Source organism: Seriola aureovittata, chromosome 3 (assembly GCF_021018895.1).
Source record: "Seriola aureovittata isolate HTS-2021-v1 ecotype China chromosome 3, ASM2101889v1, whole genome shotgun sequence".
In the NCBI taxonomy this organism is placed as follows: Eukaryota; Metazoa; Chordata; class Actinopteri; order Carangiformes; family Carangidae; genus Seriola; species Seriola aureovittata.
The window spans coordinates 12,838,186-12,857,354 of record NC_079366.1 but is presented as its reverse complement, the minus strand read 5'-3'; the positions used below and the strand labels follow the sequence as shown (position 1 = coordinate 12,857,354).

At 41.1% G+C, this 19,169-nt stretch overlaps 2 protein-coding genes and 1 non-coding gene across 11 annotated transcripts in view; 1 reads left to right on the top strand and 2 right to left on the bottom strand.

Annotated features, from left to right (window-relative positions):
• The window catches only part of LOC130165986 (nucleosome-remodeling factor subunit BPTF-like), a 43,018-nt gene extending 35,466 nt beyond the window's left edge, over positions 1-7,552 (bottom strand). For all 9 annotated transcript variants that reach the window (XM_056371208.1, XM_056371210.1, XM_056371211.1 and 6 more), the window contains exons 1-3: positions 6,740-7,552; positions 3,176-4,001; positions 86-137 (exon numbers count right to left, since the gene is read on the bottom strand). In XM_056371208.1, the coding sequence (XP_056227183.1) occupies positions 86-137; positions 3,176-4,001; positions 6,740-7,313 (1,452 nt within the window). In that variant the 5' untranslated portion in view covers positions 7,314-7,552. The remainder of the gene's footprint in view (positions 1-85; positions 138-3,175; positions 4,002-6,739) is intronic.
• Positions 7,553-8,688: 1,136 nt separating this feature from the next.
• trnas-aga (transfer RNA serine (anticodon AGA)) lies at positions 8,689-8,770 on the top strand. The gene has a single exon. It is a non-coding gene; the product is annotated as a tRNA-Ser (tRNA).
• Positions 8,771-9,313: 543 nt separating this feature from the next.
• Positions 9,314-19,100, bottom strand: nol11 (nucleolar protein 11). The gene is made up of 18 exons (XM_056372291.1): positions 18,108-19,100; positions 17,278-17,391; positions 16,812-16,868; positions 16,301-16,449; positions 16,103-16,160; positions 15,657-15,798; positions 14,713-14,919; positions 14,178-14,254; positions 13,578-13,701; positions 13,209-13,300; positions 12,728-12,793; positions 12,420-12,604; positions 12,022-12,147; positions 11,451-11,702; positions 11,171-11,249; positions 10,822-10,914; positions 10,208-10,315; positions 9,314-9,995 (listed from the first exon to the last, which is right to left on the bottom strand). Exons 1-18 carry the CDS (start codon positions 18,252-18,254, stop codon positions 9,882-9,884), a joined length of 2,190 nt encoding a protein of 729 aa, XP_056228266.1. The 5' UTR covers positions 18,255-19,100; the 3' UTR covers positions 9,314-9,881.
• Between the last annotated feature and the right edge of the window lie 69 nt (positions 19,101-19,169).

The following is a 19,169-nucleotide window of genomic DNA, read 5'->3' as shown; positions in this document are numbered from 1 at the left end:
AAAAAAAAGGAAACAAAAACAGAGTGACTGTGACTGTGTTAAGAGTAAACAACCCTTGTTGGAGAAAAAGATGAGTCTCATTTACCTTGGTGCTGTAGTACCAGATGGCTTTGTCCTCTTGCTCACCATCCTCTTCACTGTAGGAGAGAAATGAGAGAGGAAACAAAAGAGGAAAAAATGGTAAAAATTAGGAGACACAACAGGGAAGGGTAGGACATATGCTTGCTCTCTGTATGCTATTATGCAGCTGTATGTGCTTTAATATTAATTGGTTGTCATTTGTCTCATCAGCAGATTAATTTATCTTTAAGTTTTCACATGACTGTGGTGAAAATTAGCCATTTGTCTAAATCTAAACATTTACATCACATTGATGTTGATTTATGTGCATTATCCCTGATAAATTTTGCCTAGAGGATCCATCCATTATAAATGTTCATTTTACAGTTAGCCTGCTTGATTGACCATCATCAACAAAGTGGACCTTACCAAAAATGTTAAAGTCTATTTCCCTCTCTCTGTGGTGATACATTGCCGTCTAATTCTGCACCACAGACAACACATTTAACATCAACTGCGCAACTCAAAAACAGGAGCAGGTGTGAACAACTGTGCAAAGCATGCAAAGTGCCAGTGGGAAATACAGGACAAAAAATCCACTGAAGAATCTTGCACACTGTAAAATTGTCGATCAGACTGTGATTTCTTCAATTGTTCTGCAGGTGTGCAAAAAAACAAAAAAAACAAACTTATATTGTATTACACACAAATAAGGCAACTAGCAAATGTATAGTTTATGTATTTTGCAATTGTAAAATATTTGTTAAAGAGCTATAGTTTACATGTATTACAGTCACAGGGCTTGCTTGAGTTTCACGGGTCTCTTGGCAACAATTTCCAAATAACAATTGTTTTCAGAGGTTCAAAATGACAACAGCAGTTCACAGCCAGTGCACACGCTTGGCCATTAGGAGCATCTTGAAAACATTGGCTGTCCATGGTTTTGAAAAGAATAATCAATTTATTCTAAAGCTACATATTTTGTTGAACAAATGAAAGAATATTAGTATTATACACTTTGAATGAGTGGGGCTGGGTGATATAAATAGAATTGTATCACAAGATTAAACATTTTTTAATACTGATATCCACGGCAAAAAATTATAAATGTATCTTAGTAAGTGATAAATCTTTATGGTTGTTCTGATTTACTAGCTTTATTTAGCTACATATCTACATGATTTATATACAAATCATTAATCATCACTAGGGCACGTGAGTTTATGTGGCAGCAGCTACAGCGTGGCGTACTTGACAGCTTTTTGCTCAGCATGGTCCTTGTCCAGGGACAGTGATGCCTGAGGACATATTATAACACCAGTATCTATTTCAGCATCCTTCCAGGACTTCTCTGGGCATATTTGGGTATACACATTCAAACAAGTGCACACGCACGCACACCTTAACTTCATACGTGCAGTCACACAAACTTATTTCCTGTGCGCATGACTTGTTTGCACAAACACACACGGCCTCTGAAGGGGGACTGGACATCAGCACCTGCTTTGGGCCAGTTTGGTGTGGGAGTGCGAAGCAGAAAAAGAAGAGACAGTGTGAAATGCAGCGATGACAAAACTTGGGCCACCTATCCTCTTAAATCTTCTATTGTTCAGGTGATCTATGCTCCTTTATGGTTTATGTAGCAGGCCTTCTGCTGCTGCTGACCCAGCACACATACCATCTGTGACTGCTCAATACCAAGATAATTTGCTAACGTATAGGACCAATACTGCTGATGGTCAGGTTATGTTAAATCTTGTGGAGGGATGCAGTTATTTTCGGTTTATTAAACAGCAGGTCTTACCAACACACAGATCTGTAATCGCGTGCAAGAAATTAAGCTTGGGGTTTCCTTTAACTTTACCCCAATGAGTTCATTACTTTTTGTCAAACAAAATACACAATCCTGTATCTTGTTTTCAGTGTCTGCAGCTACACATGAGTTTGAAACACAGCATATGGAAACTTGTTTGCTGATACAGTCACACAATAGTGGATAATCTGTTCTACAATTCTGTTCTCATCAAACAAATTTGCGGTATGTATGTTTGATTTTTTAAACATTGGCCTATGTTTTTCAAACTGATGCAGTTAATTTGTAGTAAATTAAAATGGGTCACTGCAGGTCATTTCACCTAGCTTCATCACTTGCCTCCAGACCTGGGTGGGCTCAGACGGGACAGAGCCTGACTTTGAACACTTTATGGATGGTAATTTTATTCAATGTCAACAACATTTAAATGACATTTACAATTTATGAACAATTCTGTGATTAAGCAATACTGTGTAAAGTACTCTGACAACAGTCTTTTATGAATGAAGAGGGGAGTCGAATGCAGACTGAACACATGTTGAGCAAAGAACATGTCTCTACATCTGCATTTAATGGGTATTAATTCCTTGGATTAGCAAGGAGGCTTCGACAAGTATAGAGCCATCCACACAGAGCTTCACAGACATTGTAACAGTGTATGGTGTCTCTCAAGAAGATCATAGATCTCACAATTGCCAATCTTCAGATAAGAGCCTGGGATAAAGTAAACTGACCCACACATAATGTGGTAGATCAGCTGCACAGAGGGCAGCTACAGTTTATATTGTACTATGTCAAATCACAGTAGAGGAATGAGCAGAACGGAAATTACAGCACTAGTGGCCATAGCTCTCCTCCTTATGGTGTTGCTTTGTTCATGCAAATGATTTGTGACCACAAGTTTGCAATAACCGATTAAGCTGCTTTGAAAAAGGACACTGCTTTTCCGCTGATTACCTTCACAGGTAAAATACTTCTTTTAATTTTTGAAAACAAACTCACAGAAATTGGGACAACTGTGTGAGTTGGTTCTGTGTTGGTAATGTCTTGTAACGGTGCTACTTTTCTGGCAAGGACCCTCTTCAAAAAAGAATAAACTTGTTTCACATAGTTTAATTAATTAAATGTTTGAGTGATATCTGGATATTTTAGTAACTTTCACTAATAACTTTGTTTTAAATTTTGAAGTGGCATATTATCAATGTGCAAGACTGCACCTAGATTAAGTCACTCACACTGACACCTCTAATGTTGAATCCTATGCAATAATCATGGAGCAAAAATGAAACATTGTAAACTTACACAACAACGCGGCGGTTCAGGAACCAGTATTTGCGGTGTTGTCGGTCATAGCCAACTGGCAGTTGACGAATAAACGGCTTGCTCTTCTGAACTTCTGGGATGCAGTCCGCAACACCAGGTACCTTGTGTGCTACACACACTTCACACTGCCACTCGTCCTCTGGCACTTCCTGCAATGGTGGCTTCACACACTCCAGATGGTAAACGGCTGAACATGTCTCACAGCACAGCAGGTCACCAAGACGATGGCATACCCTGCAGTGGTCATCATAGGCAACCACCCCTTCTGACATTAGCTCCTCCCGGGCAATATTTGTCGCCAGGAACTGGTCCACCAAAAACTGAAGAACTTTAACTTTGCTGTCCAATGGTTCATACGGGTAATCCTCACATTCCTGGAAAGGCAGAATATGCCGGTACTCCGGGTCGCTCTCACAATACGCCCGCACCACCTCTGGCCAGGTCATACCATCCACAAAATACAGAGTGGAGTTAACAGAGTCCTTCACGTCAGCAGGCCCAAATGTGGTGTTGGAAGTGTCCTCCTCTCTGAGAATAGCTTTGAGCAGGGATATGTGGGTCTCTGCCAGCAGTGTACACTGCTCCTGGCTGGCCAATGCTGCACAGAAATCCTCAAAGCGGAACGGAGAGAGCCGCAGCACTGAGCCAAAGTTGCGGAGGACCTCATAGACGGCCGACACGTTCAGGAGCTGTGAGGTAGGAATCAGGAGGTCCTCAGAGGACTTGGGAAGCTCCAAGGGAGGAATGTCCTTTGCCTCAAGGATTGGAGATCGTGGTCGCATTGCCCGACTCCTCCGACTACGGCCTGAGAGAAGTGAAAAAGCCAGGAGGAGGGAGAGCACACAAACAAAGAGAGAAAATGAAAAGGAGACGTGTATAGACCACTTTAAGCACTGTGTGCTGCTTGTCTACTTTATACAATAAATGGAAAGTTAATGGAAAGTTAATGGACAACTCTAAGCATTTGAAATGCAGGTGTTTGGAATGAAAACGAATGTGTCTGCAGAATAAAATGAACTTTGCTGCTTTCAATCACCACAAAATGTTCAAACATGGCAATTATGATGAGATGCACACAGAATACCAAACTGGAATGAGCTAAAATGTATATCTTATGTTACCGTTATTCAATGCAACATTACGCCTGAACTTATTAGCATCCTTGATGTCTCACTAAACTCTGCTCTCTGATGTTGCAACAGTACAGTGCCTTCAGCAATGCAGGCACGGGGAGGGTATCCCTGGGGAGACTCAGAATACAATCTGGTTAGATTCTCTCTTCCAGCTTGGTGATTCCTCAAGAGGTAACCCAAAGTGCCACCAATGTGTATGAGGAGCTCAAAGCTTCAAATCCCTTTCTTATTAAAATGGGATACAATAACAATATACCAATTACATTTGAATTCCCTTTCCTTCCAAATATTACATAGAATTATTGGAATGGCGGAATCTCAATATAGTGCTTGTGTGAATGGTGCTATTTATAATACACTGTGACACTGTGGAAGTGACATTATAAAAAAATAGACAAGAACACTCCTGTCCCAAGGCAATAAGAAATACTTCAGATTGATTTATAAACCTGCTTCTGTTTTTGCAAGAGAAATATATGCAGATGTTGCAGCATATATATTGTACCTGTGTATTCCTTCTGGACTGTGCGTGTCTGTGTACATTATCCATTTCTGAACATAGTGATGTTGAATAAGCCAAGCCTGCTTTTGTGGTTGAATTGGGGGGGGTCAATCCAGGTCGTCTGACCTGGCCTAACAACCCTGCTCCTGACCAGGGTTACGTGCTTGTCTGACACAGATCAGCTTTGTTATGAAAGAATGAAGAAACATTTCTATGATCATCATAATATTAGTATACTGTTGCTATTTACTCATTATAAAATGAGCATTATATTGTACATATTGCTGTGTGTTAGCTTTGTCGTGGGCTCTTCTCAATCTCACAGATTCTGTGACATCACTGTAGAGTGTGGGTTGCTGCATTAACTTTTCATAAGTAGACCAAAAAAACAAATCGTATAAAATTACACCACTGCATCCACACTGCCTGCTATGATGTATCTTCCCTGTAAACATTTATGCATTCATGGCTGACAAAGTTATTCAACATTTAGCAGATGTATTTGAATTCGGGCTAGTATGATTCAGTGGTTTTAGCAGTGATGTATACACAGAGATAGTGTTGCGACTACAGCAGCAGAAACGGCTGTATCATGAATGGTGAAGGCCAAGGATTAGGCTGGGACAGCAGTATGGTATGAACAGGTCAACCAGGGGTTGATCATGGGTTCACTTTGAAAAAAGCATGGATATATGTGCCTATGACAGCGAAAGCTCTGTAATGTCTGTCTGTCACTATTGGTCTTATGAAAGACCCCTCACACTCAGCTGCACCATACTGCCAAGTTCACACGTCTTTAGAAAAAGCAGACGGCTTGGACAATGGAAGTTGAGAGGTATGTGTGTAATCCCTGAACCAATTAAATTTCAACTAGGCCTGACCAGTGTTGTGAAGTGCTATAGAGCAAATATACCAAGTAACAGGCAAGAAATGTTTTTTTAAGTAGAGTTAAACTTTTGTTTCAAAGAAAAAGTACATTAGTCTGGGTTACCTGTACAACCATTTTTCTAATCCTATCCAGAATTACTTCCAGTAGCTTGCACACTGCCAGTGGATTACTTTACATACCAGCAGGTGTCAATTGATTTTTGCAGACACAATATTATTAGTATGTATGTTTATCACTGGGAATGTGATGGATCTCACTTGCTCACCTGATAAACATAAGAGGGGTTACTATGGTAACGGTGCACCACGTAATATTGTAATGACATGTTTGCAACAAGTGAAAAAAGAGCGCCTCTCTTCAAAACAAAGACCTGGACAAGCTCATTTAGCAGCATTATGTAACGGAAATATGTCTTCTGAAATCCAGTTGGAAAGGGTACATGTGTAAGTCTATTGATCGTACAAAAAAAACAATGATTATCTATTTAACGGATAACACTTTAATTAAGTACTACAGCTATGGGGAAACTACGAACTGTCAAACTGAGACCAATTGGAAACAATGTTTACAGACGAGGTGTTTTGATGGAGCGCAGTTTACATAACAGAAAGTGGACTTAGTCTGCTTTTGCATAAGTAGAAATACTGAATGAATGAAATGAATGGAAAGTAGCAAACGCAGTAAATACATCTTGCTTCTCAATGTGTAAGAAAACACGTCAAATACGGCACGCGCATGGAAAAACTCCGGTTAAAAAACACATATTAATCATTATAAATTGACAACAAAAAATGTGCTGATCCGACAAAAAATTAAAAACGTGAGAGCCGGTTGAAGCGTGGAGCCGATCTGCAAGCCAGCGGCCAGCAGAGCACACGGTAAACAAAGGCCTGTTTCTGAGTGCAAGCTCCATTTTGAACAATGCGGCTTGGTTTCTGTACTGAGCTAAAAATAAAATGCACACTTTAAGTAATGCAAACATGCTTTGCTAAAGTGCGTGCACTTGCAAACGAACGTACCTGGGGTGCTACCGAGCGTGCTGTGGCTCCTAAAACTACTCTCGGTACAGTAGCTGGCATCATCATCATATGGTAGTTCCTCCAGATAGTCAGAGTCGTTTCCCAAGGCCTCCTCTTCTTCAAGATCCGACGAAGGGTTGTCGTTCAGGAGTTCATCTTCGTCGGACCTGTAGCTTAAATTATCATCTTCCTCGTCGCTGTTGTCGTCGTAGACTACCTTGGTTTGAGGCCGCCTCACTCCGCCTCTGCTGCCGCGGCCGCCTCTCGACCCCCTGCCTCTCCCTCTGCCTCCTCTGCCCCGCGATGCCGCGGCCGCCGCCGTGATGGAGCCTCCAACTTTCCTGCGGCCCCGGGACGAATGAAAGTTCTCTCGGCCGGAGATTTCTGTATCCACCTCGGCTGAGCTAGTGCCGCAAACACCGCCACTTCCTCCCCGTCCCCGACCCCGTCCTCTGCCTCTTCCCCGTCCACGCATCCCTCTATTCCTGCCGCCCCGAGAGCCGCGGACTGGCCCGGGTGAACCTTCCCGCATCACGGCTGCTTGTTTGGGCGGCCTTCCTCTTCTCCCCCTCATTGTAGGAGAGAGTCTCTTCTGTTCCGCTTCAATTTCGGTGCTTGAGTAAGGCACACACACCGGAGAAAAACGGGGTACAAAAAAACCAATGGATCTGGTGACGGTTCCCGAAAGTCCCCACCAAGCCCCGGTCTCAATTTCAGGGCGGAAAGCTCAAACTGAATGGCCGGTGTCCCGCTCTGGGTCGCCTGCAGACGCCATTTTTCTTCTCGGCTCTCCCTCCGTTGAAAACACAGCAGGCCCCAGAGCTGCGTCAATCTACACAAACATACAGTGATTATACCGGAAGAATAGTGCATATCCTTCAAAATAAAATAAGGGAAACGTTTAAAAAACAGCACAATAATAAATACAGTTGTGTACAGAACATAACCTAAGTATCACATCCAATTCTATCCATTATTGTTTTTCACCATCACAGTTTGATTAATCCAAAAACAAATTCTAAACGTTTTCGTTTTAACGAATTCACTGTAACGGAGCCGGACGTGCTGAATTATTCTCTAACTTAACACTAACAGGCCTGAGTAGATGCGAGGTCACGTGACTCTCTATTCCACAATAGACTCAATTGCCGTGCTAGCTCATAAAATTACTTATCCATGCAAACGCCGTCCACCAATAGTATTTTATTAGTGCTAGCCGGTCCTGCTGGGTGGTTTTAATCACAGGTGTATGAAGTGTATTCAGTGAAACACCATCGTTCATGTCGGCCCTGTCGCCATCGTCGTCACAGTAATGCGAGGCGAGAAGATAAGCATACGTCCGACATCGAGCACTATTACATGAACATGAACAAGTCCTCGTAAAAGTTAACTGTACACATATTACAAGGTTTGGAAATGCGTGAATGTGGAAAATGCTCCGGTGTATTTCTTGGCCAAACGCATTTTGCATGGCTTATTTTCTTCTTAATAATTACGAAGAAAACTTGGCTCAATTTTCAGTCAGTTCAGTCAGGTCGGTTAACCAAACTGAAATTAACAGTGCGCTATCATCTGTTGAAACAATGTAGCCTAAAATAACATGTAATAGACTAAAGTAGAGGCGCAGCACCGTGATCTGGTGGCCAGCGACACCCTTGACTCTAGCATTTATTTTGTCTTACGCTCTGGGTTTGACTTGATGTCTGAAGAGAAGTAACATTTTAAATTCATTTTTTCGTCTCAGCTTGTGGTTGCTTTTCTCTTCTTAACCTGGGTGGCTACATCAGCCACAGACAAAACACAGCCCAAGTAACTAGTTAGCTGGTTAAACAGGAGATTAAGTTTTTTTTTCCTCAGCAGATATTGCAAAAATAATTACGTGAACCACTGTTAAAGATTTATTTGAAAATAGGTTTATTGTTGATCGGCCTGACAGAGATATGTGTACAGTTGTCGTGGCCGAGTGGTTAAGGCGATGGACTAGAAATCCATTGGGGTCTCCCCGCGCAGGTTCGAATCCTGCCGACAACGGATCTTTTACAACGGTGAGTTAAACATTTGTAACAGCCACCAAATAATGGCATAATTAGCTAAAGCTATAGTTTTTGTGGCAGCTATACAACGGCCAAGACGCCACCGTACCACCCATCCAGAAAACACTCTAAGCTGTTGCATGAACTCTGCCATCACGTGTAGTTTATTTCTACAGGGCCTATTACACACTTCTGTTTGCCCATACCGCTGTCCTCATCACCCTCGCAATGAAAAGTCCAAATGTTTTACTGTAGGTAATCTGCACAGGTGGTTTTCAAATACCGAATCAGGTGTTTATTAGGGAAATAGACTGTATATAAAGTAGTAGTAAGTGAGGAGTCAAAGAACCACAAATGTTATTACAAAAGTTAGGTGAATTACACCTAGTCAAAGTTTTGTACATAGACCTAATAATACTGATAACACTACCACAAATAAAATACTAAAATATTAATACGAATTATTCATCTTTTGTCATCAAATTATAAACTTGGAGAAAAAAAACACTTAATTCCATGCATCCAACACTGAGTCATGCTCTTCTATTTGATATTGATCTTTTTAATAAAAATAAAATTCACACACAGATCAACAGTTTCCATTGTTATATAACTGTATTAAACAAAAAGACTTTCCTGTGGAAAATCCAGTACAGTCAGAGCTGACAGACTTACAAATATTCAGCTGTAGGACAAATACGAAATACAGTCATTCACTCACAGTTAAGTGTTCAAAGGCTGAGTCTCATTATGAATGTTAAAAACCATAAACACACTGCTCTATTAGGTTGCTTTTACATGTATTTTACAAACCCATTATTAACCAGGTTGACATATAAGCAGTCTAAATTAATCATGCAATTCATGTTATCTGAATGGCAAAATTTCCATCAGCTTAAACAAGTTTAAAACGGTTCAAAAGCATCAGCAAGTCAATTCAACGTCCAACAGTAAAACTCATGCAACTTGAGTTCTGATGGCTTCCATCTGTGCCAAAAAGCACTTATAATACCAGTCGAGACATGTAAACAACCTTGAAACCAATTCAGGTGAAACGCTGGGAGGAGACAATATGCTCAAAGGTTTATTAAAAGTATTCTGTACACATTCTAAAACAGCTCAATGACTTCAATGGAGTACTGTCCGATGTCCTTCTTCACTTTCATCTTATTGAGCTCTTGGAGGCTGCCCTCGATCTTTCCAAGCTCAGAAACCAGCCTCACCTGAGGACACAGGGAAGCAAATTGCTTTAAATTCTCTTCCAGGTAACTTTTTACATGTGGCATTTTTTTTTTCTGCTAAAACTTCAATATTGGTTTGGCCATTATAAACACTGTCTCTACACAACTACAGTAACAGGAGCCACACAGAATGAATGAATATTATCAAACCAACATGCAGCCAGTTACAGAGCAGACAATGGGGAGACTGTTACCTGAGACTTAACAAAGCTGTGGAGGTTCAGCAGTAAGCCTTTGGCGTCCGGAGTCATCACTAGCACTGTGAAATGGGCGTCCAACACCAAGCACACCCAATCCATGATCTACAATCAAAGAAAAACAGAGTTAGACATGTAAGTCTTCTGACAAACTGAGCTATTTCGTGGACAACAATTCGTTTAAAATATTTTTTACTGCTATTATTGTTGGGAGTTTAGTAAATTATGTATATCACGATGGCAGTGATTTTACATGTTTGTTAGATATGAGAAGTTTATAAAAAAAATGTTGGACAAACTAAAAATGAATGTGATATCCAAGCTTAGATCATATTGATGGGATTTTGGCGAATATGATCACACTTAAATATTTTGTTTCTCCCCTGGCTGCATTTCTTTAAATCTATCTCCGAACAACTCTCATCTCTTGACATTGACCTATGAACTAGTTATAATAAAAGTCTGACCCCCACCATCTGTCAGCAATGTGAGAAAGTACCTTTTTTTCTGCGTCCAGATCTGTCACAATGTGTCCTGTTGGGACAGACACTACCTGCACCGATATGTCAAGTGCGGGCACCCTAATTATCTAGTTAGACATTGACACATACCTGAGTCAGACTTGGTGATCTCAATCCATGCTTCTGTGGGAAAGCATCTTGGGAATATTTTAGGTAGAGGAACTGCAGGTACTGGAGGAAAAGCTGATTGGACGAGAAAGACAATTAACACTGGTCTATAACTGACCAAGAATATTCCAAGAACAGACTATTAGACGTGCAACATGAAATTAACTATATCTACATATCAGTTGTTTTTTTTTTTATGTGAATAAAAATGATAAAACAGACCTAGATAGTCAGACATGATGCATAAGGACTCAGGACTTAAGAGCTGTAAATTGTACCTATAGTTTACACCTGATGAACAACCTCAACACCTAAACTTTCTGTTACTTACAACAACATGCTGGGAGGAGAGATCCTTTAGGTGTGGGAGGAGGAAAGTGTCGCTGTACGCCGTCTGCAGGACCTCATTTCTTAGCAGGTTGAGTTAAGATCTCATATTTTTTTACCTTTTTTAGTCTTTAGGTTTTTGACTAATACACAAAATGTTCAGCAACTCACAATACAAGGTATAAAAATATCTGACAGACAAACATACAGTTGAATGCGAGTAGCGGCCTCATAGACAGAATGGTGAGAAGCTGTGTTTGAGTGACTGTGCACTGGGAGGATACAGAAGAACCGCCTTGTGTAAGCCCACTGGACAGATCTGTTCTGATGGAGTTGAGGTGTTCTCCCTGTTTTCCGCTCTGGCCTTTATGACGGCACCGCCTCCACTGAGGGCGTCTGAGCGGTCCTCGTCAAAGGAGGTGGGGCTAAAACCATTCTGCAAGCCAACCGGGCCACGTTCCCTGGAGATTAGGGTTTCCATGAAGGAGACGCTGTCGGGCTCCAGGCTCGCTTTCTCTGCATCGACGTCTGGCATACTGCAAGATGAAAGTAGAACAGCACACTGTTAGTTTTTCATTGTATGTTACATCAAGTCAAGTTAATAATCAGATTATTAAAACACTAAACCACTTCTGTTATATCATATGAAGGATATTTAATGTGTTGCATCAAACCAAACATTTAAATCACCTGTTGAAGCCACTATTTACAGAAACCCCCCCCCCCAAACATTACTACTTTAGTGCCCCCCTGTGGTCATATCAAAAGGACAGTGGCAGAGACATCAATTCATGCCTGTATTTATAGTGCTCACCAAACCATCATTTAACATCATTCTTAAAGTTTTGATTTTACCTGATGAAGGCCTTAAGACAGGCACAGGTGACAGCCTCAGGGATGTCAGGGAAGAACTGCAAGCAGAGTTGACACAGAAAGTAATCCTTCCTCTCCAGGGCCAACAGCACGAGGTCAGGACACGCACTGTGGAAGATCATGATGGTGAAATGGTCACAGTCAACAGAAATAATAATGGTTGATTTATGCTACTTGTCAGTGTGGTTTGGGGAATTCAAATCATGTTTCACACATCACAGCAATTGCAGTGCAAACCAACTCAATTACGACATTTTCATTTAAATGCAAGGGTTTGGTATTTACAACAGAAATACATGCTGTAGAATAAAGACTGCGTAAATACAGCGGTTTTGAGATACAACATTTTAGTCTTTCAGTTCATTTCTTTCCCTACTGACCTGTGGCAGAGGCACTGAGTGTTCACGAGTTGTGCCAGGGTGCTCGGGGTGTAGAAGGCTGGATCAGCCAGGCTCCGGGACACAAGGATTGATACCAGCTGTCCCACAGAGGGTTGTAAGTCCTGGATGTCTGATCGGGAAAGAAGCCCCTCCACTTCTTTTTGGACATCTTCTACTGGTGCTGTCTACATTGGGAAAATAAAATATTATGTTAATTATTCCATGTCAGAATGTGTCTTCCTTGTTACGTGGAAGCGTGCGGATTGAGTATACCGTTATAGAGAGCCATGAAAAATCAACTTTTTTACCTTGATGAGCGCCAGAACTTGGTCAGTTGTTAAACAAGGTGTTGATTGGGTCTTACGGTTTGTTCTCTGGATGCAAAGAAGAGTAAAATTCATACGGGTTCCCATTAGAGACAAAACTACAAATAAAGTAACAAATCCTAAACAATAAAATACGTTAGGGTTGTAGTATTATACATTTTTCTTTTGCCAAGTTACATAACTTTCGACATTTTGTGAATGATGCACCACCATTTCAGGCAGCAACTTCTGTTAATTTCACTTGAAGGTCGTGCTAATTAGTATAATGAATGAAGTTGTTTTCATATACACACCGTAGGCCTGAGAAAACACTGAAAGTGAGTTTTCAAGGCAACAGTGTGGGGTTGATGCACTAGCAATTCATGCAGCAAAAAAAACAAAAAAAACATCTGGCCTCGCTGTATCTAAGTAATTTGCCTTATTTTGCCTTGAAAAGTCATTTAAAGACAGTTATGCAACATACCGTCTTCCTGGTCTCCACAGTTCTTGAGGGCTGAGCTTTCTCTCCGTGCAGAATGTTATTCCAAGATGGTACACAAGCTGGAGATTTGGACTCTGTTGTAGTTGAAAAAAAGACACTGTATTGAGTGAAAACAAACTTTTCCATGCAGACATGACTATTAGTGCTGCAGCCTCAGTAAGGACAACTGATCACATGAATGAATATGTGTTATACAGTACATTGTTGCTGTACTAATTACTTATGCTAAATCAGGCATACAGCTTTAAAAGGTTACAGGTTTATGTCCTGTGTATATCATTTGCTTTTTGCAGATGCAAAAAGTTATTATAATTATTACAGTCCCCGTACAATAAAATGGTCTTAGCTCACCTTCAGTCTTGGCCTGCCTTAGTTTCCCCAGTGCCGAGGCCAGGGAAGATTTAGGGCAAACAAATGGTATAACAGAGAGGGCTTTCCCATGTGGAATGAATAACTTGTTGGAATAACACCATAGCTACATCAGAGAGAAAAGAAAATGAAAACAAATCAATATTCATAGTGTAAGTAAACATAATATAGATAACAGACTGCCCAGGTAGTCTATTTATGTGACTATTTCAAGATTGTAAACTGCCATAAAGTTGTGAGGAGGGACAGTGAACCCTGTCACAGTGGAGAGCAGGCACAATGCTCTACCAAAGTCATACAGTCCTCCTTCAGCACCCAGCAGCTGGAAGGACAGGGAACCTTGGCCTGCAGTAATAACAACAATGGAGCCCGAGTGCGCGGTTCATGCATACTTCTAACATTAGCAACAAAAGGCCCATGAACACTCCGGCGATTGTCCTGTGTGAGCTCTTAAGGCCCTGCTGCCAACATGGCTGAAAGTCATTATCAGTGTATGGTTTCATCCACTCATCATACAACGAAACATTAGAAAACAACCAGCTTGGTGGATCAACTGAATTTAATACACCAAAGAATCCCTACCTGCCCATAGATTTTACCCGCCATCTCTTTTCCTGCCTGAAGCGTCTGGAAATTGGTATTCCAGATGCAGAGAAAGTCTGAAAAAAAACAAAGACAGAGCCACTCAGGAACTAACAGACACTCACATTAAACACTGGAGTCACATAGCTTCAAGTTATCATTCTAATACATTTATTCTTTAAACATAGTCCACCTGTTAAAATTACTGCAGTTGAAGACTAGAGTAGTAGCCTTTTGTTCATTTAATTTAAGTTTTAATAAATTGAACCTATAAATTCATTTTAATTTCAACAAACAAAATTCCCTGTTATTTTGGGACACATTTAAACTGACTGTTTACTGAAAGCCTCATTGTGTGTCCCGGACAGACTTCATTAAGATCGGTCATACTTAAAATAGTGCTTTTAGTGGAGTGAGAAGCGAACCAACCGTCCAGATGCTCAGGCTAATTACATCTGAAAACGTCAGAACAGACATGTCTGAGTACAGAGACCTGCTGTCTTTACTGTGGGCAGGGTAAATAAACTGGATTTACCTTTACCAGCTCCAGCAGAGGGATGTGGAACTCCCACAACAGCTACATGGGCTTCATCCAGGACCAGGGCTGATGCTGTCTCCAGAAGGCCGTCGCCGACAGGAAGAGCCAGCATCAGGCTACGGGGAAGCGGAAGGGCCTGAGTCCCCTCTTCGGTCCCCAGACCCCGCACAGAGACTACACTCTGGTACACATGACCGTTTGGGTCTTGGTGGAAGGAAAATGTTGGGGCAGAGAAAGTGAAAAGGATTATTGAGGGAAGAGACTAGACGGAATTAATAATGACACTCCCCACTTATCATGTATATATCATCTTGTGTAGCACAGTGTATGAGCAAAAACAGACCTGAACACTTTCTGATCCTAAGTTTAGAGTGCGTCATTTAATTAAAACATCACTGACCGCACAACGAGATACATTAAACTCTGTGTGAGCAAAACTACAACACATCACTTATTTTTTGTGTGAAACACTTTATGGATTTGTAAAGTAATTTCACTTTTTCATACAGCCACCGACTTGCTGCTGGCCTTTCTGCCCCTAGTGGCTATTAGTACACATGTCAATGTCTGCGGATAATAACACGCTGAACTAGGATCATTCACTTCTCTCTGCAGTGATGCTTTCTGCAAGGCTGATCTCCATTAGCAGTAACACTGTGGAAACGATATCTACGCAATATAAACTGGGAAAGGTACAGGTCGGGTTTTGGAGAACACTCTGTCGCATGTGTCTTTCTTTATTGCAAACCTCCTACATGCAGAGTAGCGAATTTACCGTCATTGGCTAACACTGTCAGCAATTAAACACTGTTTTCATTTCTATTAGAAAAAAATCTTGTCACCCACTGTGTTGAACCCTTTTTCATTCCTGAGTCCATGAAACGAGCCTGTGCTGTCAAACACTGACACTAAAAATATTTTCACAGGAAATTCAGGCTTACAGAGATAAAGCAGGCGGATGTGTTTATCCCTGTAGGAGACAGAGAAGCTGAGCGGGGCGAGACCAGGCTCTTCTCTCTCCAGCCGGTACCGCTGTAGGGTGTTAGGGTTCAGTCTCTGCAGGTAGATGAAATGATCTCCTTTCTGTGGGAAGACAGTGACAGCCGTTCAAGGCAAATAGGCATTTAGAAATACCAATAACTAAGAGTTTATGGCTGAAGCCAATGAGGAACAAGAATGGAGAAAATTATTTTTTGACAAATTGGTCATTTAAATTCATGTCAATCACCTGAATTTCCATGCAGGCACATGAGCATGCCACTGAATTAACTGTCCCTATGGCTTTGTATTGTGATACAAGGTGTATAAACACTCAACTGAATTAATTGAACCGGATTATTAGTTTTTGTGTCTTAAATCGAGAGCCAAATATTTAAAATTATGTTACCTGTTCAGTTGTGAAGATGACAAACTGTTGTGCCTCTGCCACTATGTTTGTACTCCACCTGAAGACAAAAAAGAAGACTCATTAGCAACATTGGGGGACATGGGGGGGGGGGGGGGGGGGCACCGGGTTCTGAACTTTGCTCTGAAGGTTATAACAAAAGGGATTCACTGGGGGTGTGATGCAGGTAATGATACTGACCTGATGGCCTCTTCTGCAGCCAGGACTTCCTCTATGGGCTGCTGGGGAGCAGAAAGCAGAGAGTCCAGCAATCTCACAGCTCCTCTCTGGAACAAGACCACAGGCTCCCCTCCATGTACACACTGGACCCTCCAGATATCTGATAACACCTGGAGAGATTATATACATAAAAGGCAGGAATGATCAACAATCAGTGAGGGAACCTATAATGACATTTCTGGTTGGTTACACTGAATACTATGGATGATTCTCAGATTAAGGAGAGTTTGTACAAGAAAGGAGCACCGTAGTCTAGAATGTTAAATAATCACAGCCAATTATGGGACCGTGCAGCACACCAGCAGTGGAAAGAAAGAAAACTTTGCTCTCAAGTTTCTGTAACCTAAATTCAGCAGTTTGGAAATGTTCAAGTGGAATGGATGCAAAGCGTTATAGAGTGTGAATAGAAATGTGGAGCATGCTTGGTGCGTGTCTCCTGACAGAGAAGATGAACATCCATGCTCAGACTTACAGTTGCTTTGAAGGCCTTATCTAATAGTAGGTCTTCTTCCTTCCAAATTCTGATCACCTTAAAGACAAGAACAAAAACCAAAAAAAGTTAAGTAAAATCCACATTTGTTTATGTTTAAGTACGACCTCATACTGTGAATGAGAATGTTTGAACCTTAAAAAGTACTACAGCTGAGTGGTGAATCACTTTAACAATGTGGGTGAGGAAAACCGATAATGCAAACCTGGTAAACAAGTGGATGGAGGAATGAAGTCATGCAAAATAATGCAGTAAACTCAAGAACACAGTTAGCAATAGTCATTGCTTTTGCATTAAACTTAGTGATGACAGCATTTGCCTTCTTTACTTATGAAAAAGGAAGAATAACTAGCTCGGTTGGTTCATTTTTGGCCAATTGCAATCTGACAGCAAGTCAGTGGGGCTCTGCACACATACATACAACACAAGAATGGCTGAAAAAGTCTACCTTGTTGTCTGAGATGACCACATATTCCTTGGTTTGTGGGTTGAAGACTGCTGCACAGGTCAGACTCTGACCTTGTTTGACAGTCCAGCTGCCCAGCGGCTTCTGGTCTGACACCTGCCAGAACCACAAAAGCGAGGAACGATTAATACCATTCCTCTCTCCAATAATGTATTACCAACTGTATCACATGCTTTATCATCACGTTTCCCTTTACCTATAACTAAACTGCTAAATTTAAGCAATATTGACAATGGCATAAAGTCCACCATGATAAACTGTGGCCTAAAGTAAACGCCACTCTTGTTCCTGAAGTAAAAATCATTATTAACACTCAATAAAAAAAAAAAATCTGGCAGTGTAATCTTGTAGCTGCCTAATCTGAACCACACAAAGCTGTAACTTGAATGTTTTTAGCCGGTCCAAACTGTTGACTGCAGTCATTCACGTTAGGATAATGGAAGAAGTACTTGAAACACCAGCTCTGATAGGTTACATTGAAGTTTGCAGGACATTAGCTCGATGCACACTGAGCCTGCTGAACAGAAGTCATTTTTAGCAATATGCCTTGCGGTGGATGTAGCTAACGTTAGCTAACATACCCTGCATGTTTTTGTAAACTAGCATGGGATTACTCCACACTGTGCGACCCTACATGAAGATTATCACGGAAAGGGAGTCATAGTACTATCACAGCTATAAAGTACTCCTTGTCTATGGTTTCTGTCGCTGTTGCTGAAAAGAGCCGACGATGCCAGCACGAGTTTTACAGGTCGCACTGATCAGCTGGCCCAGGCTAAGAGAGCCTCATCAAAACAAACGCCAAAACTTACCTTGTACAGTGTAACGGATCTAGTTGAGTCCGTGACGATGACATGATCACTGTCTCTCTCCTGTTCGATGCCCTGAATGCCTGAATTTGACAGATTTTGTGCTGGAACAAGTCCGCACAACGTGTAACCCTCATACAGCGCGGCCATGCTGGACGAGAAGAAAGTGGGGCATGTAGGATATCGCGAGAACAGACGAATGCCACCCGGAACCACGCTGCTTACTGCTCCTTCAATTTGAGCATGTTTAAAGAAAGTCTTACAGCACACCTTATCAGGTATTCCAGCTCTACTTATATGTAAATATATGAGGTTTACACTGAGTGAAATATTCAGAAATGCAACTTCATGTTATTTCACAGCTGCATAATTCAAGAATTCCCCAAACTTCATCCTGAGTTATCGTGTGTATTTGGAAACTATGGAATCTTCACAAACATTTACCATATATATATCACTGTAGAGTGAACAATTTGTAACATGTCCTGAATTATACACTTCTAGAAACAAAGCTTTTGCACATCACAAATAGTCTAACAAATGTCCATATTTTGTTTTGCAGCTCCTGCAATTTGGATATGGCACTTGGCGATATTGTGATTTCGATTATATTTTGATTAATTGTGCAGCCCTAGTTTACAGGTTTGTGATATTGGGCATTGGTCTGAACAATACATATCTGCTTATTGCATTATTTTTGAGATATTGTCATGGCTGTTGATTAGTGTCCAAATTGCTAGATAATATAAATCAAGATATAATGATTGTAAGCTTGGATAAAAACAACTCATGTTTCCTGTCAGAGGGCTGACACACAATGGACCTCTTTAGATTCTGCTATAGTCAATATAGAGGAGGGTTTGTTTGTTTTTATGGAGCCCAGTACAAGTTGGTGGCAGGTTATCACTACTGTGCTGTCGTAACTCAGGATATTTTCATTTGGGTGCAGGGCAACACAGGAGATTTAAGAGAAATGAGTGTGACAGACCATAGTAACCCATGAAAACTCTTCATTGTCATCAACTTCATTGTAGATCATATGTTAATTCACATTTTGAGAGGTGA